General features: G+C 33.4%; 1 protein-coding gene and 1 pseudogene across 1 annotated transcript; both read right to left on the bottom strand.

Moving 5' to 3' along the window:
• Window positions 1-881: 881 nt before the first annotated feature.
• On the bottom strand, window positions 882-1,400 carry LOC138338944 (endochitinase A-like). Its single transcript, XM_069290037.1, has 2 exons — window positions 1,344-1,400; window positions 882-1,277 (listed from the first exon to the last, which is right to left on the bottom strand). The coding sequence occupies exons 1-2, from the start codon at window positions 1,398-1,400 to the stop codon at window positions 882-884; spliced, it is 453 nt and encodes a 150-aa protein (XP_069146138.1).
• Window positions 1,401-16,161: 14,761 nt separating this feature from the next.
• Window positions 16,162-17,576, bottom strand: LOC138339083 (zinc finger protein ZAT9-like; annotated as a pseudogene).
• Window positions 17,577-22,747: the final 5,171 nt, after the last annotated feature.

A 22,747-nucleotide genomic window follows, 5' to 3' on the forward strand; every position in this document is an offset into this window, starting at 1 on the left:
AAATGATCTCGGAATTCCGGATCATCAAAAATGATATGGACTATAGCACATGAAAATCATCAAATTAGGGGTTTTACCTGCTCTAAGGATCATTTGACCTTGAAAATGATCCTTTTTTGGCCGTGGTGACCATCTGGATCCATAGATAAGGTCTTAACGGACATTCTTATAAATTTTTGGCAAAAAATTCCGTATAACAAAAAATCCTATGGACTATAGCACACAAAAATCGACATAATGGGGGGTTTACCTGCTCTGGGCTCGTTTGACCTTGAAAATGAGTCATTTTTGTGCTGACCAACCAGCTCCATAGATAAGGTTTTAATTGACGTTCATGTAAATATTTGGGAAAAATGATCTTCGAATTCAAGATCCCCAAAAAAAAATGGTGGACTATAGCACACGAAAATCATCAAAATTGGGGGGGGGGGTTACTTGCCCCGGGACTTGTTTGACCTTGAAAATGACCCGTTTTGTCCATAGTGGTGACCAATCGTCTCCATAGATTAGGGCTTAACGAACGTCCATACTGATAAACTAGCTAGCATTAGAGAGGAACCTTCTTGGAGGCTAAGGTTTATATAATCTTTTGTGTTATGATATAGCACTGATTTGGTTCTTGAAGTTGTACAAGTGGTTACCAAATGAATTATAACTACGTGCACATTGATTTGGTTTTTGAAGTTGGAACTTAATGCTTGTGTACTTTATTGAAATATATGTATCTTAAGATAAAAATCTTTATTTATTATTGAACACAACTATATATATAGCCATGGTACTAATCAAACTACAATCATATTATTATAACTTCATTTTATCGTTGATCCTTGCATTGTGCGAGAATACAACAAAACATATAATGAAGTTATTACATAAAATTAGCTGCCAAAAGACCTTTGGTTGCCGCAATCAAGATTGTCACCAGTACTAACCCCAAGAATTCCGCAATACCTCCTATAAAACCTAATTCGATCTTGTACCCTGTTGTCATTACCACAACCACATTCTAGGCCACCATTGATGATGTTTGTGATAACACCAAATCCAGGAAGATGATTGGCTGATCGATCACCGGCAGATGGGTTCCATCTTCCAATGATGACATCGTGGCAAGAAGGCTTTGGTGATTGAGGGTTCATCCAGAACCAGATAGTTTTCTTGAATGAGATGACTGGGTCTGTGGCTACTAAATAAGAATTGTTTAAAAGGTCCACTCTGATGGCTCTTCCACATTGCCCATAGTTGTAGTTGTTGTTTTGAAATGTCAAAATACACTAATTAGACACTACAAGTTCATCAAATTTTACCATATATAGGACAAATAGATTTATGTAGCTTACTGTGAAATTTGGATTGCGCCTCGTCCGAAATATTTCCTTCCAGGTGCACAAGGCCATTGACCACTTGGTATGCCTTTTCAGTTGTGATTACAGGGACATATGGTACCACGTTTTCCGTAATGTCTACATTGATGGCTCCACGAAACCACAAGGAAGTGGTCAACGATGATATGATTTGCAACTTTTTTCTTTTTATGCAAATGTTTTGAAAAATTTTACTTGAATTTCATTTTTGCAAAATAGAAGGATTGGCAATAATCTCAATTAAATTTTACTTAGCATTATTTTTGCACATATTGTAAAAATATCATACGAATGTTGTACACACAATTCTTAATAATTTATTTATTTCAATGACACGTTAGGCCCGTGCAATGCACGGGCATCATCCTTCTAGTATTAGTATAAACAAGAGTTTTGTATTGTGTTATTGGTACACCCTTGTTCCATCTTCCTCTAATATTTTTTAGATAATTTGGGTTGATAGAATTTTTTGGATCTCAAGAAGTCAACATATGGATTCATACTTAAAAGTAAGTTATTTCTTTTCTTGGTGTTTTGAAGTTATTTACACTTTGTTTGGATCATTGTTACCCACTATTTCATAATCTATTGTATTATATTGTACTATATTGTATGGTAGAGACACAATGTTTGGCTAGACTGTATTATTTGTTGTTGTTTAATAACATTTTAATTGTTTGGTTTGATCGTATCGTATTGTATTGTAATTTATAAATTTACTAAAATATCCTAATTATTCTATTGTATGAGGTTTGACTAGATTCAAATAATTAAGATAAAGTGTAAAATAGTATTTTGAAATATTATGTAAGTATATAATTGAAAAAAGAAATTAAGTAACAATAGGAACACAACAAATTGGTTGTTTCATAAATTATGGGTTTTCATTGTTACATAACTAGGACTGTGCAAAAACCGAACCGACCAATAAACCAAACCGATAAAATGTTATTGGGTTTTTAATGGGTTTAGAAAAAATAATTATTGGGTTATTGGGTCGGTTTCAATTTTTCCTATTGGGTTATTGGTTAAACCGATAACCCAATAAGACGATAGTTATTTACTACTTTACCCTTCCTCAATATTAAATATACATAATTTAATAAATAAATAGATTCAATATTAGCTTTTCAGGCTATGTGATTTTTTGATTAGGAAATTGGTGAGAACTTTGTTGATTATGTGGTGGATCAAGCAACTGTTCAAGCTTGTCTCGTTGAAATATTTTATTTTAGTTTTAATTCTAGTTCGTATTGTAGGCGATAGCTTTTGCAAGTTTGTGAATGTTAGTAATTTGATCAACATTCAAAGTTTTCTATTATGTTTTGGCGGTAAGTTGGTAACATGTAAATATAACATACGTACTATTATATATTATTTGATCGACATTTTTTTATTGGCTTAACCGTAACAGAACCGATAACATCAAAATCGATAAACCGATAAAAAAATTCTTATTGGTTTGTTATTGGGTTAGCATATTTTAAAACCGAAAATCGATAAACCGAACCGATTATATGTAAAACTGAACCGAACCGACCGATGCACATCCCTATACGTAACAATGAAATTTAACAATACAATACAATTCATTTTGAGTAACAATCGAAATAAACATTGTAGGTATAATAACAATACAATACAATACAATAGATAACAATGATCCAAATATAGTGTTAGTTTTATTTCTCTCCTGTTTCTTAATGTTAATCCTTTGGTTTTCCTTACTTTGTTTCATATGCTTAGATGAATTTTGTTGGACCCGTCTCAAGTTAAGCAAAACACAAAGTCATGAATTTTTATTTTATAAACATTAATTAATTTTTTTTTGCCTTCTAAATTAATTATTTTTACATACATACTAGTTTTTTTAAAAAAATGACGCCTTAAGCTTTTTTCTCAATATGTAACTATAGTGGATTTCCCTTAGTAAGACCTTTGAGAAACACTTATGAGAAATGCTGGGAAATAATGAAATTTTGAAGATTTGTTTTAAATTACTCAAACCACATCAACCCATTTTCTTTTTTTAATTAGAGAAAATTGTTCCTGTCTTAAAAGACTATTTTGCGACAAAAGTTTAATTATAAGGATCATAAGTTTAATGTAGAGTGTTAAATCTTTCTATTTCGACTCTTTCTATGACACTAATCCCCCCAACCCCACCCCCAATTCAAATTATTTCAAAATTTTGCTCTCCTTTAACCCTAATATGAGTTTCACTAGTCTTCTTATTTGCTTGTTAGGTCGTATTTCTTTTTGTTTCATGAGGTGTTTTTTTCTGCTTTGATATAACATTTTTTTCCAGTTTGATTCAATCATTCATAATGCCTTGTCGTGTCAGTGTTAATAATCATGTAATGTTTATGATTGATAATCAGTTGTGCCGGTAAAAACAAGTTTCTCAAAGAAGTTACGGAGGAAGAAACTTCATCACATGATTGATAATATCTCTCTCGCTATGTTAGAGCATAAGAGTTGATATTAGCAATAATTTTCCTAATCACTCTCCTCCATCCGTCCGTCAAAACAATGGAAACAATGTTAAATGACATTATCTCTTGATTAATCATAAGTTTAATATTTTCAAAATTTCATCAATTTATTCAAGATGTGAATGGTTTTCAAACAGTGGACGTATTATAAATGAAGCTAAATTTCCCTATATTTTGGAATATGAACATATTAAGAAATGAAAATAAGTTAGAGAGACTCTCAAGATTTTTGGTGATGAATATACTAAGCTTTTGCGAGAAAAGAAAGAAAGAAAAAACAAGGTAGACACATCAAAATAGAGGTTGCAATGATTTTGAGAAAAGAAGGAAACTAGTTAAATTCTCAGTGGTCCTTTGTCCATGTACCTTGAGTTGAAATTGGTGATCAATTTTGGTTCAAGGTAGAACTTGATATGGTCGGACTACATCACAAAATTTTTAGGGGCATTGAATATGCGCATATTAATAGAAAAGATGTTTCAACTTAAATTGTTGATTTTGGTGTATACGAGAATAAGACTATATCTTCTCAAAAGTTCATTTATGAAGATAATTCTAGAGTATCTGTTAATGCGAGAGTGGTAATCAGAAGCTTAAAAGGGATACTCTTCCTTGATGAACTCAATGGATTTGGGATATTTAGTAATGGTCATTTCTTGCCGTCAAAGAATTAATGGTGAAAAGACCGATTACATTTACTTTGGGTTGGACGTTGTAACTAAGTGTTGGAGACAAAGAGGTCTAATTGTAAAATATATGTTCATGTTCGAACATTAGAGGTATCTTGGCCAACCATAACTAACTCAGTTATTCAATGTCAATCATATTTGTGAAAATTATTTCAAGGCACCAAAATCTACTATGCACACAAAGTTTGTTATGGAGTATGATGTCTCGAAAGGGAAGCAAAATATATCAATCCTCTCTATCGATGCAATGGATGATGGAGACCCCCCACCTTTCACATACATTACTAACATGAAGTATCCTGATTTGTATTATATCATTAGGCCTCAAGGTTTCTGTTGCACAAGAATATGCTCGAATATTGAACAGTGGTCTTGTGCTTCTAAGAACGGAGGCGAGTTTCCATTCAACCCAAGAAGCTCTATTTTTATAGCAAAACTTTTTGTTCACGAGTGTGGTCCATATTACAAATGTCCTCCATTTTGCAAAAGTAGGGTTAGCCAACATGGTATTATGTAATTTCAAAAGAAAGAAAATAAGAATAGTATTACTTAATAATATTTTAATTAGGAGGAAGATTGTCTTGTTTTTTTAAAAAAATACATTTATTCAGAAAAAGGGCATTTTTTAGCCATTTTGTATACTAAATTATTGACCATTTCCCTTTAAATAATATTTAAGATTTCAAAATATATAAATTGTTGGGCTTTGTGCCCCGTGCAATGCAAGGGCCTCCCTTCTAGTATATATATATATATATACCCTAAATTATATTTCCCTCCGGTAATTGTGCAAAGCGCCAAAAATTTTCATCTGATTAGAAAATAAAAAAGAAAAAAACCATTTCCCATAAAACCCTCTTTCAACCAAAGCACACTTTTGTCATCATGATCATTTTATTTGAGGTAGAACTTCTGGTGAAGAAATCTCTCTAGTGAAGCTCGTTTGTCTTCTTGGGCATTGATATCTTTTACTTCAGTTGAAGCTCCACTGGTCTTACAAAAACAATTTATGGGTATAAAGGTGAATAATTTTGATGTATTCTCTGCTGCTTCATGATTTCCAAGTCCCCCATTGAATGATTTTCGAGAAATTTTAAAGAGTACTACATTGGTTTGTCTTAAATCTACGTTATTTGCTCTATTCTAGGTCTACCATATAATATATTTGTCGATTATAGTTTGTATTTACTGTTTGGTGTTGATGTGACAACTCTTAAGCAAAAGTCTTTGAGAGGGTGAATTTCAATTTCATAAGAGAAATTTCAATTTTTAGTTGATTGTTTTCCTCAAAATCAAGCATAGGACATATTTCAAGCAAAAAATAAGTCTAAGATACTTGTCTATTTTTTCTATACAATAAACTGAATATAATGGACTTATCAGATTTGAAAAACTCAAGTTGCAAATTCACGGATTGTCCGAATTTTGTTTGTTTTCACAATCAGGTCATTCTATAAACTTAAGCTTAATCTCGCTAACTAGGTCCAGTTTTACTTCATTTGGTACACCTCCCCATTTTCACCAATAATATGCTCAGCTATCGTGATATACTCTACTTCTTTCCCTTCTGTCTATTTATCACCTTCTGATGCACACAACTCTAAGAGCTATGGCCACAGAAATAAATTTTTCTTTTTTGAAAAATAAATAGAGTCTTTTAGCAATCGAGATTGTCCTCACAATCAATATCCAAATTTAAAGGGCAAAATTTGTTAATCTATGTTGAACAGAGACGGATGAGACAATGTATAAGTTATTACTACAAGTGTTTTACTTGAATGGGACAATCTCTTACTTATTAAGCGTCACGATCCGAAAGCATCCCTAAAAGTTAGGAGGAACCCTCGTTTCGTGTCTGCGCATACTTGACCTTTTAGGGTCTTGTAAAGACCTTCAACTAGCATTCATTACATATAACATGAAAAGTATTGCGGAGTAAAAACTTTTCACGAATAAATTAATAAAAAGGAAATCTTTCATAAATACTAAACAAATCTTATCGTCATAAGCCAAACGTAAGACACGACATATAATATCTTAGGGACACTACCCTTTACATTGAAATTAAATACATATTAAGTCTTAATAATAAAGCTAGAAAACAATTGACTATGTCCTCGGATCTATGAGGACTTACCAATTCTTGAGAGAGTGAATTTCCCAAGCTTCGCCTTCGAATCTTCCAAAAAGTCTTCAACCTATACTTATAAGGTATAGAAAAGTATGGGGTTAGTAAAAAATAATGTACTTAGTATGACATATGCAAAAACATGCGAAAAGGGACATTTTAGTAAAATAATTTTTCGTGCAATTTAAGTAAAATATTCAAGAATATAGAAGCAAAACATCATAAGAACCATTACTTAACACCTAGATAAGAGATTCCATAATTTAAAACCAAAAGGGACCATTTACAGTAACTTTCAAAACTTTGCAGTAAACTCCAACCCATATTACAGTGAACAAATTTGAACTTTAACAATGAATCATTTAAGGCACTCAAAATGAATTATCCTATCCTAAATGAGTGAACTTCCATGACCAAGCGAAAGAGAAAGTGAAATCATTTTCCGTAAGAGTTTCCTTACCTCGGGATTATCCTAAGACAAACTAAGGTAAGACATGAAGGAAGTATGCATATGCCTCCTTCAATACATACCAAAGCAACCCTAAGGACTACTCCTTTTGGCTTACTCAATTCGGGAGAAACAAGCCCCTCAATCAATGGCAAGACATTAAAAGACACCCAACAAACCACAAAAGTCTTCCCTTTCGGAATGACTACTTAGTGCAATGAGTAGATAGCATCCCATACCACCAACTACCCTAAGTAGTACATTCTTTCAGAAGGTTTGACACCAAGTCTTCCCATTCGGAAGGTCCTACCTAGTGCAATGAGTAGATAGCGTCACATACCACCACCCACCCTAAGTAGTACGTTCTTTCAGAAGACTTAGTTCAATCAATTCTTTTGTGGAGGGTTAGCTTAACCGACGTTGACCATGATAGTTAGGCATGGAATCCCGACATTAACCCCTATCGGACACTTGCGTAGAGTAAGGTCATTCTTTTTAGCTTTTACATGGATTTTCCAATGGCTACACCTATGCGGGCACATAGTTAAGGGATAAGGAGATTTCTACTAAGTAATCATTCTCTACTCACGAGGAGTACTCATCTCAAGAGGTACATTGGAATAAAACATCTCAACTCACCAAGTGTAATCACCCATTCTTCCTATCCTCTCGGTGCTAGACATAACCCCCACAGATTCTAAACACTTTAAACTATACGTTAAGGATTGCTAGTGAACACCACATCTCAACTCACAAAGGGCATTCATCCTCCGACCTATCTTTGAAAGCTCTTATGATGTAACGAGGTTGCTACTAAATACTTCGTCTCAACTCATGAAGAGTGTCCACCTCAAAACTCCTCTATTTGCTAAATTTAACTTCATACATTCATTTAAATGTGTGTGAGTACTCGTAAGCACATCTTGCATACAAATATCATTTCATTAACATTAGCTTCTATACATGCTTTAGTCCTACATTCATCAATTTACACACTTTACATGCTTCACAAGTCATATACTTTACCTAGGCATAATCTAAACCAAACATGCGATTCAACTTCACAAAACACAAGGCAAGACTTATCTTCAATATCACTTCATTTCATATACGAGGCCTTCAAAGCCATACTCACAAAACATAGTAAGTAATATCAATTTCATCAAATAAACATCGCCACCACGAATGTGGACTATACCAATCAAGAGCAATTTACAATAAGAACTATGCAATATGAAAAATTCACCATTTAACAAAGCCATTATAAATTATAATCAATTTCTCAAAATTTCATTATAATAAGTCCCTTAGGGCAGTAGCTAAACCAATATGGAAACATAAGAAAACCAAAGTTCATATCTTACCCAAACATGCTCATTTAACCCATCTCTTAACCTAAAAGTTTGAAATATGCATATACATGAGTTCTTAGGTTTTTAACATCAAAATAATCAATTCATACAAGAATAAACGCATTTAAACTATTAGAATACTTTTAAAAGAAGACCCAAACTTAAAATCAAAGATAGAAGGAATTTGAGTTTGAAAACCCTTTTTAAAATCCTTTGGAAAAGGCTCCTTGAATGGAAGAGGGTTCAAGGATGGATACCATACCTCAAAGAGAAGGAAACCCACTAATTTTGGTAAAGATACATGTCCAAACCATCCCTCCTTGCCTTCCTTGAGTCTTAGCTTCAATGGTGACTTTGGGAGAGTTTTCTTTTGAGAGAGAGTTTGAGTATTTGAAGTAAGGGGTCTTGTCTAGGTCTAGGGTTTAAAACAAACTTAATATAACTTAAAAACACTAAAAGTATTGACCTAGGGTTAAAAAAGACTTGGGGTGAATTTACATAAAACACCCCAAGTTGGCAGCAACTTTTCACAGCTTTTCGAAGTGGCCAATCGACGAACCAAGCTACTGGGTGTCGATGATTCCACGGTCCGTGCTGCTGGGCATCGATGGAACAAGGCTGGTTCAAGGGAGGGCTGGACCTTTCACCAAGTATGAACGACGGCCCCAGTCGACAGGGCGTCGATGGGCCCACGCTCAGTAGACTGCTTCGTCTTTTGGGCAGTGTTCTTGGTTGTCTTGTCCGATTCTTGGGCCCTTCATCTAGGGCCCCTTGCGGGTCCTAGGTGGGCGCATGACCGGATGTTAAACTCCTTAACTAAGTCGTTTAGGTATTAGTAATACCTCACATACATATATTTAGTAATACTTGTACAATACAGAAGCATGTCTCTTTGTATCGAACCAAACCACGGAAGAACACTCCACTAAAGCTTACATACATATATTTAGTAATACTTGTACAACATATACAACACAAGGGGCATTATAAAAAAATATAGCAACTTCATCGAAGCTCACATACGTATATTTAGTAATACTTGTACAATACAGGGCATGTCTCTGTGTATCGAACCAAACCACGGAAGAACACGGATATTTGCATAATAACAAGGGTGAACGAGTAGATCCCTTTTTTAAAATAATAAGGGTAAAGGATTTTAAAATAACAAGGTTGAAGGAGCAGACAGAGTGCTAGTTTTAATTTAGTTCCTTTCTCGCATACATCTATCACTGCTTCATCAATTGACTTTTCAGCCAGCATTAGCTTCTCCAAGCTACTGCTATTTCATTAGTGACAATAGTGATTTTTTGTCACAACACAAACATTTTCTTCAATATGATGCAAAATGGTGAAATGTTCCTTCTATTTACAAAATAATAAAAAATGTTGTTTGAAAAATAGATGATACATTTTATACATATATCATATCAACGGAATGTTCCACTAGTTATAGCAAATAGTTGAAGTAGAGATGCCATGATATTTCACTAATATAGCAAATCTAAGAAATATAAAATGTATAGTGATCGATCAGTCAAACTGGACTCTATAAAGTGGTGAATTCATCTATGAAATGGCCATTCATCATTGACCTATATTACATTCAAATTGCTCAATCCATACTAATATTATATCATGCTATTTTGCATTCGCATTACTTTCAAATGAATATGAAACACATTCTTTAGGATTTGTGAGACTGTGAAGTTTGTTGGTGTTCACCTTGCTTTGAACGTGATTCGAAACTCCTATTTCCCAAATTCGTTCTTCTCCCAAAATCCTCGGCGTTAGTTGCAGGCACAATACAAAACATCTAAAATCCTCAATGTTAGCCCCGAGGATCATTCAACACTCCCTCCTCTTTATATGAAGTCGTGGTTGTTAGAGTATACTTTAAGGGAGGTTAGTGTTTGCTTCATTGGTTCTTTTTTCTCTCCCTCCTAAGCATAGCTATTTTTATGAGGATTTCTCCGCCTCCCTTTTGTTTTAAATTAGGTGATTGCCTTATGTTTTACTGAGTTTATTCAAAAATTTCTCTTTTGTAAATAGACTTGATTTCTTATCACATTTGAAAAGTATTGTTCTTTCATCTAAACAACCTATGGCTGAGCAATCTCAAATGGTCTTATTGGAAGGAGCTTTCCAATTAGCTTTACCTACTCTTCCCGAAGTATTGACTGATAATAAACTACACGTTATAATTAGAATATTCAGAAATCAGAATACATTGTTTTACCCATTCAGAAAGAGAACTCCAAATATTTGTAGGACATATATTGTAGAAACAAAAGGTGAAGATTTATATAAAAGAATTTTACAGGGTGATTAAGACGTGGAAAATCAGATGATACGATGCTATAAGATGTAGATTCTGGAATCTGGAAGAGTAGTGGAGAAAGTCACATGATGTTGGTGAGCGATTGTCAAGATTTGCTAGAGGCATTTGAGGAAGCTGTTACTCGTGGAGGAAATAGAAGCGGCAATTATTTTATTTTAATCTAATGAGAGATTTCATAAATCCACATATTACAAAGCATAATACTTGTATATAATGAGGAGAAAGGGACAGTTGTGAACAAATGCTTCATTACTTCAGTAGCCTTTAAACCTTTCAATGATACCTTTATCTCTGGTGAATTTTTTTTGAAATGAAACTTTGTTGCGACTTTTGATCAACGACAGCTAGGTTATAAGTCGCAATCGATTCTATGATTGAATAGCAGAAGTGCTACTTAGTAGTAGAAATTCAGAGAGACAGACAGGGGACTCTTTCATACTTGTAGTTCATGTAAATTAAAAAGTTGCTTACAAATTTGAGACACCATATGGTCAAGATCTGAATAGGAATTATTTGATGGATTTACAACATGTATAATAATTTCTAAGCGGACAGCCTATAGATTTGAATTTCATCAAAGCATGAAGGTCAAGTATTTTCAAATTTTTAGTAGTGTGTCAAAAATAGCAATTAAATGGATCAACGATTAATCAAGTGAAGTCAACATAGTTTCAGAATAAGCATCACAACAAAAACCTGAAATGTTGTTGTCAAAGAAAAATGACGTAGGAAGCAGACCTATGTGTCTTCCCATAAGAAGCGGCTGCTATCTTCCAGCCATCTTGATCAAGTGATTCCATCGGAACCATCCAAAGAGCCAAAACAGTCCCAGTAGTAGTTGCAAATGTCAAAATAAAGAAGAAAGAAACTGATTAGGAAATGGAAAAAAATAAAGCTTTTGATGAGAGAAACTACATGTAACAATCCAACCCCTCGGATTCAGTATTAGCACTCCATTGCTTGATTTAAAACTTCCAGTAGGTTTATACAATGTTTTGGGATATGTTGGGAAGGTCGATTTGGGATTCGAGGGGTTCAGGGTGTGAAATATTATAAAGTTGATTTTTGCAATATCATATAGGTTATTCTAGTATATTTTCTAGAATAGTCTAGTGTAGAATCTAGAATTGTTATCTTCAAGTTATATCTAGATATTCTAGAGTAGAAGATAAAGATCACTAAAATTTTCTTTGTAGAAGTATCTAGAAGAATATCTAAAATCATCCATGAACAAGTATAAATATGGGTGGTCTTGTACATTTGTAATCAACCAAATAGTCTTCTTCTATACCAAAGTTCTTCTATCCAATATACTCTCTCCCTTCTAGCTTCCTCTTCCTTAGTTGAATGTTTCGATCTTAGTTAACGATCTTGGGTTAGCAGAAGGCTTCCCAAATTATACTTTTCTTCTGTTATTCACTACATGGTATCAGAGACATAGTCATAGATTGGCTAGTGGGATTTATTTCAAGATCGGATTGGTGTAGATTCAACTAGTTTGTCTATATGGATTTTAGAGGCCATGTTAATGGATTGGGGATGGAGTTGTTGAATTAGTCAAATTACAAAGTATGAAAAACATGTATGAAATCATACATTGTAGGAGAGGATTTGTGGGATATTGTTAACGGGAATGACACAAGTCCTCCTGCTGACGGACCAAAAAATAACAGTGTATACGAGAAGTGGAAGCAAGTTAATGCGAAGGAGGAGTTCATTCTAAAGAGGACAATCTCCTCCAATTTATTTGATCACATTGTAAAGTATAAATCAGCTCACAAGATATGGAGGACCCTCGATCACTTGTTCAACAAAAAGATTGAAGCTCGACTGCAGATATAGGAGAATGAATTGGCCAACACCACTCAACGTAATCTTTCTGTTTTCGAGTATTTTTTGAAGATTAAGAACTTATGCTCTGAGATATCTTTGTTGAATCCGAAAGAGGCTATTCCGGAAGCACGAATAAGAAGAATACTAATTCATGAATTAAACGTGAATACATTCCATTTGTGACGTCGATTCAAGGATGGGCTTAACAACCAACCTTGGAGGAATTTGAAAATTTATTATCGTCACAGGAATTACTAGCCAAGCAGTTGGCTAGTATATTTGTCAAAGGAGAAGAAAATGCTCTGGTAGCCAACAAGAGGAACTTTAAAGGAAAAACAAGAAATATTGTACACTCTCGATCCTCAGATGGATCACTTTCACCTAGTTAGAAGGAAGTCTTCTAACTATTATGGTAAGAAGCCTCTCAGATGTTATCGTTGTGGAGAAATAGGGCATACAAAAAGATATTATTGAGCCAAAGAGAGCAATATGACTCAAAAAGTTGTTGAAGAAGAAGAAGACTGGGCTCGAGCAATAGATGCTATGGTTTCCATCAACCTTGAAGAAAACCTGATCGAGGATTCAGAACGTAATACAGTCGAGTACATGGAGAAGCAAGACAATTATGTCATCGATATGAAGCAACGAAATCTTGAAGATGTTCATACTGGGGATATGGTAGCTTTTATCAAATAAATCAAGGAAATAGATTCTGAACAAATGTCTGGAGCTATGTATGTTGATGGTGACCTTTATGGAGAAAGTACTGAGGAAGATGTATGGGAAGTTGAAGTCTCTGATCAATCGTCAGCCATATCAAGGTTAGTCATTGGCTTAGATAAAATATTAGAAGTAAATGGAGAAAATGTTGATCAAATAGATGGAGTAGCCGACCTTGAAGGCCAAATTTCAGGCAAAGCGATAGATGATATAACTTTCGAAACTTCTAAACATGATAAACAAGTAATTGAAGAGCTAGAAAGGAAATTTTATGGTGCATCCTACTATGGTGTTGAGGCTTCACAAGAAATAGATGACAATATCATCCTGACTCAGATGAAGGGGCTAATACTAATGAAATCTCTCAATATTATGGAGTTGCATTGGAAGAAACATGTTCCAAAATTTTGAGCATCGGAGTTCCAAACTTGTACAACATAGATGTCTCTCCAGATAGTACAAATGTAAGGAAGTTAAGAAAAAGGGGGAGTCTAGGAACTCAGCGACGAGATAATTCACATGGCTCCTTCGATGATAAAAAATATTTATCATTTGAAGAAGGAAAAGGAGTACGGAAGAAAATGTTGAGATTTTCGCTAAGACATGGCTCAATCTTCGTTTGAGTTCTTCCACAACAAGTGTGGGGTAGTTTCCAAAAGTCACTTTAAGGGGGGGTGAAAAATGATAAAATTGATTTTTGGAATATCATAGATTATTCTAGTATAGTTTCTAGAATAGTCTAGTGTTGAATCTAGAATAGTTATCTTCAAAAAATATCTAGATATTATAGGGTAGAAGATAAAGATCACTAGAATTTTCTTTATAGAAGTATCTAGAAGAATTTCTAGAACCATCCATGAACAAGTATAAATATGGGTTGTCTTGTACATTTGTAATCAACCCAAATCAATAGTCTTCTTGTATACCAAAGTTCTTTTATCCAAAATACTTTTTCTCCCTTCTATCTTCCTCTTCCTAAGTTGAATCTTCCGATCTTAGTTAACAATCTTGGGCTAGCAGAAGGATTGCTGAATTATACTTTTCTTTTGCTATTCTATACAGGGGGTGTTTCGGCACACTTTGAATAGATTTTGCTAGTGCAGATTTTCTACTGATACAGCATGCATCGTGATCCTAGGTAGTACAGATTTAGCTAGTCCTAGAATCTTGGAACAAATTTAGATAGTATAGATTTAGCTAGGGTAGATTTTGGTCTAGCCTTTTCCGCTCCTGTCAATGAAGGTCTAAGCTTTTGGTCAATCAATCCAATCTTATTTACAAGTTATGGATTAGTCTAGCGCTCCGGTTATAGATATTTCCGATAAACAACAAATAATTCTATTACTTGAAAGGGAATAAAATTTCAACATTCTCTTTTCAGTGGGTTTACGGTGTGAAGTATCATGCTCCTATTTATAAATTTTCTTGACGAACATCAAGTTGTTTTGAATAATTGCAAGTAAAATATGACTTGGTCTATTTGTTTTTATGTAGGACTCTTTTGATATCTTGTTTAGTGTAGCTTTTGTTGACAGTCTTTACAGTTATGCACTTATTTTGTTCTTAACAACTATGTTGTTCGGATTCTTCAAAAAATATCAAGTGTTTGTGTCGGATTTGCTAAAAATAGTATATTTTTGGAGATTCTATCATGGGTATAACATCGAAATTTAATAAGATAGGTAGAATGAAAAATTATGTTAAAAATACAAGCCATGTGACATAAATTTTGAACGAGGGGAAGTTTTGCAAATTGTGTAAGATTTTTGAGAAATTTAACAAGATAGGTTGAATGAAGAATGTGTCAAATTTATATGACCTATAAAGTGTAATGAAGTCGATATAATTTGTGAACAATGCAAAATTTAAAAGACTTAATACAAGGAACTAAAAAAGGGAAGAAAATCAACTAATTTAAGGAAATTACATGTAATTAACTTTGAAACTTATATCAATAAGAAATAAACTTCTACTATAGGAAAAGTAAACATCCTAAAGATATAATATAGAACCATATAATAAAATTCCAAAATAAAAACATATGAACAATTAAAAATATATATAGATAAAAGATTTTTTTTGTTTTCACTCGATGTTCGGTACCTGCATTAGAATTCGACTAAATCCGAATTCGCATCGAAATGTCCCACATTAGGGGGGTAAAGCGCGCTCCCTGACAAGCAATTAGTATCGTCAAGCCGTAAAACTTATAGATAATAACAAAAATAGGTAGAATAAGGATCGTACTAAAATCATACGACCTACATAACTTGCAATCAAGTGTAAGTAAATGTGGTAAGACTTGTGAATCATTTAACATATAATTAAATTGTGATTATGTAAATATGACAAGACTTTGGAACAGAAAAAATAGTATAGTAGAATGAAAGATTAAATCCAAATCGATATTTTATCAATCCAACAAAATTTCTAACCAATTTAACAATATAACAACCTTAAACTATCAAATTCAAAACATGTTTTTTTTTAAAAAAAAAAAATTATACAAAGCCAAATAAGTAAAGTCATTGTAATAAATAAGTTTTAACAGACTTAACATGTATATAAGGAACTTAAAAACGAAAGAAAATCAAAACAAAATTAACTACTATGATTAAAGGATATTACATATAACATATATCAATGAGAAATAAACTCCTAGTACCTATGGAAAAGTAAACATCCTAATCAAAAGATCCAATAAAACCATATAATAAAATTCCCAAATATAAAACCTAATTTAATCATACTTTTGGATTATTATTATTATTATTATTATTATTATCTATTATAATAATGTATCATCATCTAAATGAGGCAATTCATTAAGATCAAAATCAAGAACTTTACTTGCATTTTGACTTGATGATTCTTCTTGATTATTTGTAAAATGGCTCCTTTGATGACCTCCAAGTGCTTGTCCAGTAGGGAAAAATCTTGTCACAAAATTTGCACTTATGAACATTATTATTATTAGATCCATATCGATCATTAATAATAATGTTGCCATAATTATTGATTTCTTGATTTCCCAATTGACCATGATCTTGAGTATTATTATTATTCTCTTCATGATTTCTACCCTTAATTTCATCGATCGTGTTCTCAATACTAATCTTGAACTTGTTATGACTCGATCTGTGTCCACCTAGTGCTTGATAAGTCGCAAACATCTTTCCACACACATTACATTTGTATTTGACCTCCACTGATTTCTTGAGAACCAGGTTGGGGACCAAATCCTGGCTCGGTTCCAATTTTACTAGCTCCTTCTCCCTCTTCCTCTTCTTGGTTTCTTCGCGATTCTTTTCTTTAGTATCATCAGCAACAACCCCCTTTTTCTTAGATTTATCCTTCAAATCGCGAAAAGCAACTTCTTTAGGAGCACTACCAACTGAAGTGCTACTACTCATCATGACCTCTGACCTATTATTGTTGTTGTTGTTATTGTTCACGTCTCCATTGACTAAATTTATAAGCTGTTGAACCGCGTCATGTAGCTCCTTATCATCATCCATTATAGTACTACTTACACTTCTCTTTTGAGGGGATCTACCTCGTCTATCCTTCGCACCCCAATCCTTCAAAGGAGGTAGTTCAACCACATTTAAATGAACTCCTCCTCCATCTTCTTCTTCTTCATCTCGAAGACTAGCAAAACGATCCTCAATACCCTCATTCACATCCTCAAAACTAGCTTCATCAAAACCCTTACTTTTCGATATTTTTTTACTAGGGGGTTTCATACCTCTCCATTCTCTATCAGGATGACATCTCATATGTCCAAATAAAGATTTCTTAGATGAAAAATTCTTATGACAAATTTCACAACTTACAACCACATCTCCCATCTCTTCTTCTTCTTCGAGAACAACTTCTTCGTCGTCATCAACATAATCATCAATTCTTGATCTTTTTATCAAAGATTTTTTCTTCTTCAAAGATTCTTCTAATCTTTGATTTGCTTGAACATGTGCACTACTCATATGTCCACCTAAAGCTTTTCCTGAGCTAAACTCTTTTCCACACTCACAACATGTATGATCTTTCTTTTGCTTCACCAACAACATGTTCTTTTCTTCATCTCCGCGACTTTCCATCTTTATCTTTCTTGAGCTTAAGATTTATCTTCACCTTAAAATTACTTGAAGATAAACCTTTTTCACAAGATCCATTATTTTCTTGATCATCTTCATCTTCCATTTTTGTGGAGTTGAGAAATCAAGAAAACAAGAGCTAAAATCAAGAAAAAGAGAGAAAAGCAATGAAACCCTAGAAGAAAAAGGGAAGACAAAATGGTTAGTAAAAGAGTAAGGGAGTATAAGAGACATAACAGATATGGTAAGTGAGTCGGATTATATAATTAAAAAAAAATTAAACAAATTAAATTAAATATTTGAGTAATACAGAAAGAAAAAGTAAATTTCATTTATAGAAAATTAACATCCCAAAATTCAAGCTCGGGAGTTAGCTACTTTGTAAGACGTATAAATGAAAAAGAAGAATATAGAGTATATCCTTTAACACAAAACCTTTCTATTTGGTTTCCTACTAGGTGCTCGGTATCAGTAATAGGACGCTCGACTAATTCAAATTTACGCTAACTAGGTTTCTTTATAGAGATTAAACAGGATTAATCATTCATTATCGAGATTCGTTTTCATATTTAAGGCTCGAACTCGAGAGTAAGTAGCGAAATAAAAATCTCGAGATTTTATTTTTATATATATATATATATATATATATATCTGTGTGTGTGAATAATATTTCTTAATTTTTATACTTCGTAGAATTTTCTATATAAATAATATAATTTTTCGATAAAATATGTACTAGGTAACACAATATATTCTTGTTTGATAACTTATGCATAATTTTAAAAGAAAATTATACTATTAGGTCGGATAAATGACAACTACAAATTAATCACCATGAATAAAACTAAAAAAATTAAAAAAACTACTGATTTAAAATTTAAAATTCTTATATTATAATAGTGTATATAAGTTAGATATTTAAAGTATAATTCCTAAGAGTCCAAATTATGCAGGATTTGTGCCAACAAGAATATGTATCTTCTCTGTATAATTATCCCACAAAAGGACAAACATCGTAAATTTCTGGAAAATAATAATTTTTTGTTTGTTTTTTCCTCATTTAAAATCAATGCATATAACTAAGTGTAGCAGAGAAGATGAAGATTGCAATAAGGAAAGAAAGTAGACAATCAAGTAACCTTACAAACCTAAAGCAAGCAAGAACAAGATTGAGAAAAATAGTATAAAGAAAGAACGAGAAAAGAATTAAACTATGTAGAGAGACCAAATAATGCCAAGTGCTGAAAAGGTTTACCCGGAGAAGGAAGAAGGGGGACAACACATAACACCTTCAAAAATGAATCAGGTGAAACTAGGGCCTAATGTGTGTGATATGAAGTCTTGAAGTCATAAGATGATTTAAAATGATGTTTGAGGAAATTTCGCAAGATTTTGGTGAAGTTAGAAGTCAAACATCAAGGGACGATCAAGACATTCGACGACTAGTCACCTATGTGTCTTATGTGTTTTCATGTTCTTATAAGTAAGTAATGAGTTTATGAGGTCCTTAAATGATTTGTAATAGTTTTTAGAGTCATAATATTGAGTTTGGTAAGGTTTGGAGGTCAAACGTCCAAGAATGTTTAGTGACATTCGAAAGATAGACTTTAGACGTCTTTGTTATTTTGGATGTGTTTTATCATGTTGCGTGGCTTATTTGATGTTGTACTTGTTTGGAGATATTCCTAATACCTATATGTACGTGTTTAGAGTTTTAACGTCCGGTTTCGACTTCACCTAGGACCCACAAGGGGCCTTAGAAGGAGGACCCCAGCTTGGAGCTCAACATTGCCAGGCAGTGGCAAGCGACTGCCTCGAACGATGGTCAATCGACCAGACAACTTCCCATCAATGGGTGGCATTGATGGATCCATGTAGTCTGAAGGTTGAGGATCTGTATAAGCAACCAACTAAACCCATCGACAGGGCGTGGTCTCACCCACGGACCGTGGATGTTAGGGCCTCAATGGTGCTGAAAAATCTTCCAGCTTTCTTTTAGGACTTGGGGGGTTTAGGAAAATTCACCCCAAGTCTTATAAAATTGGAGGACGGTTATTTTAGGTGTTTATGATTATTTTAAGAGTATATAAGTCATCAAAATCTCATTTAAACCCTAGCACCTAGATCAAAACTCATTCCCTCCCAAAGTTTCTTCAAAAACCTCCATGAGAGCTCAAAGTGAAGATAGAGCTTGAAGATGGATCTTCAATGGAGTTTCTTCTTCAATTATAATTGGATTATTCTAAAAAGGTATAGTAGTTCTTCATCTAAGGCTTTCTATCACATTAGAGCCAATTTTAAAGATGATTTGCAAAGATATCGAAAAGATGAAAAAGTTGAATTTCTACTCTAATTCTTGGGTTCTTGCATAAAACGTTTTGTAACCTTAGGATATGATATTATTGATGTATAATTTATTTTTCCAATGAAATTCTCCATGAACCCTTGAACTTCTCAAATCTCTCTATTTGACTAAAATATGGGTTATGTGATCATGCTTTGATATTATTGAATTCATGTGTAGATTGTTATGGACTCTTGATTTATGTATAGATTATGATTGTATGGTTTATAGGCTGTTTCAATTTGATTAACTGAGTATTCTATATTCTTAGATCCATTGAATATTAAGCTTATTGAATTGATATTGACTTAATGCTTATGAATTCTAGTGTAGTTTTCTATGGCCTATTGAATGATATAAGAATTGTATTCAATCGATGTCTAATTGATCTTAGATTGATTAATCTATATTGAATTGACCTAGATTCATTGAGTATTATAGTTTATGTATTGAATTGATGTTCATGACCATGGGTAAGGGTCTTATGGTATTGAGTTGGATGATTTAGCTTTGGATTGAAGTGGTGAGATTGAATGGGTGGTATGCTGCCCTAAATCTATTAATATTATGCATAGCTTTTTTGTTATAATAATGATTAGTATGGTCCACTTATGGTGGCGGTGCTATGTGAATGATATGACCTTGTCATTGTTACTTTATGTATTGTGATGATCATGACCTTGTCAGCACTACTTGAAGTACTAAGATGATTTGTGTAGTCGATTTATGTGAAGTATAAGCATATTAATCTACATGGGATCAATGTGAAAGTATGTGTTCTTCTATTGATATTAGGTGATCATGTTAGACTATGACGATGTCTTTATATGTGTAGTGTTAGAGTTGATACATGATTATTCCTACTTGACTATATGAGTCAATGATGGTTATATTGATAGTGTTATAGTAATGTATAGGATGACATAAAGATGATAAGGGTCATTCCTAAGTGCTTCAAAGAATTATATGCTATATGAAAGAACGTAAAGTATGTTGTGTCTTGTTTTGGTAAACTTGTGTCCCTTACTTGATACATTTATGGAGATATATGAATATGAGATGTCTTGACTAGGTAAGCTTACTGCACCCTTCTAATGTATGAATGAATGACATGTGAGACCTTAAATGATGTTAAGAAGGTCATGTACGTGGAACCTTAAACCTAGTGATAAGTTTATGAACATTGAAGTCGAAATTAGTAATGGTATCCTTCATGTAATGAATGATGGACTTATGTTTGATAGGCTGGAACGACATCATATTATCCTTACGAAATTCATTATGAGTTATCTATGTCGCCATTGTAAGGTAGCCCTAGAGGATCTCTTTAGTTGGGTAAATATAATTGGGTTATGAACTTGATATAGAATACCTTTATATGAACCTTTAACGTAAATGAATCTATGAGAACAAAGGCTAGCACCGAGTGAATATGTTACGGGAAGTAGCTCTACTTGAGAAGGAAACTAGAGTACAATATATCTCTACTTGAGAATGAGTCTAGAGTGCATAAAAGCCCTTCATATTCCTTAACCATGTGTCTACATGGGATGTGTCCTTTTTCTACCCTTGGAAAGTAAAACACCCTCATCGGAGTAGGTTAGAACTCCGAATTCCATGTTTAGCTATCATGGTCTATGTCGGTAATTGCCTAGTCTCGTCATATGGGAAACCTACTAGCATTAGAGAAGTTCTATGAAGTTTAGGTGGTGGTATGGGACACTATCTAGACATTGCATAATAGACTTTAATAATGCTAGTTAGAGTCCCTAGGTCTTGTCCAAGACCATACTTACTTGAATGTCCTTAGGTGATGAATGAGTCTTAAATGAAGTAAGGAATATAATGAATTAAGTTCAGAAAGTATATTAAATGAATAAGTACTTGTGTTGAGTAGTTAAGGGTTTTCTAGTTGAGGTGTGAAGGGGTTATAGGAATGGTCACTTCGTATTTTACCTAGATAAGTCTTAAGAATGACTTTAGTTAGGGAAGTTGGTTGATTATGTAAACATGATCCAAACTAAGGTAGTCTTAAGGATTACATAGGTAATCTTGAAGATGCCAATCATGGATGTTATCTTCTTGATTTACTTGAGTAAGTCTTCGATAACTTTTGGAAGGGAGAATGTCATGTTAAATGTATGTTGTTGTATTAAGTGAGATTGATTCTATCTTAGATAGTCTATAGGATCTCTTAAGTGTGTGTGTGAGGGATTGTATGGGTGGTCGCTTCACAACTCACTCAGGCGAGACTTAGAATCACCATAGGTAGGATAATTTCATGTTCATATGTTGGAGCATTGTAAGTGTGTATATCTCATTATAAGTGGTCTTAAGGATCATTTAGGTGTGCCTAGAGAGGGTGTATGGGCGGTCTCTCTTTATCTTACTTAAGTGAGTCTTAGGATAGCTTTTAGTGAGAGGATTGCATGATTAGGAAGTGCTCTATGTGAAGTTGATAGGCTTCACTGTAACAGTGAAGGAGTTTACTGTATTAATGAATTTTCTTACTGTAAAGTTGTTCTAAAAATGTGATAAATTGCTTAAATAATTTCTTATGTGTTTCTAAGATGTTGATTGTTGTTATTATGCTTATAGTATGATGTTTTAGTCAAAAATTCATGAAAAGCATGTTATTTATTAAATGTCCCTTTTTCATGGTTTTTGCATGCTTACATACTTAATGCATCTAATGTGCTAACCCCTTTCTTTCCGTTTTTGACTTAAGTCTAGGGAATTGGAAGTCTTAATATGCCATGGAGGATGGATAAGTTTCTATGTGTTGATGATGAAGTATTGGTGAGTCCTCATCGATTCGAGGACAATATCCCATGTTCCTTTATTTCTTAGTCTTTATTTTATGGCTTGTATGGGCTTAGTCCCAAGTGTTGTATACTCCAAAGTTTAGATGGTTCAATGAGATGTTGTAAAGG

Source organism: Solanum lycopersicum, chromosome 10 (genome assembly GCF_036512215.1).
Source record: "Solanum lycopersicum chromosome 10, SLM_r2.1".
NCBI lineage: Eukaryota > Viridiplantae > Streptophyta > Magnoliopsida > Solanales > Solanaceae > Solanum > Solanum lycopersicum.

What these genes read in the sequence shown, in the direction of transcription:
- LOC138338944 (XM_069290037.1), bottom strand. Translation starts at nt 1,400, where the DNA reads ATGGCCTTGTGCACCTGGAAGGAAATATTTCGGACGAGGCGCAATCCA. An exon ending in GGCGCAATCCAAATTTCACA is followed by an intron (nt 1,278 to 1,343) that starts GTAAGCTACATA and finishes GTGTCTAATTAG; the next exon opens with TGTATTTTGACATTTCAAAA.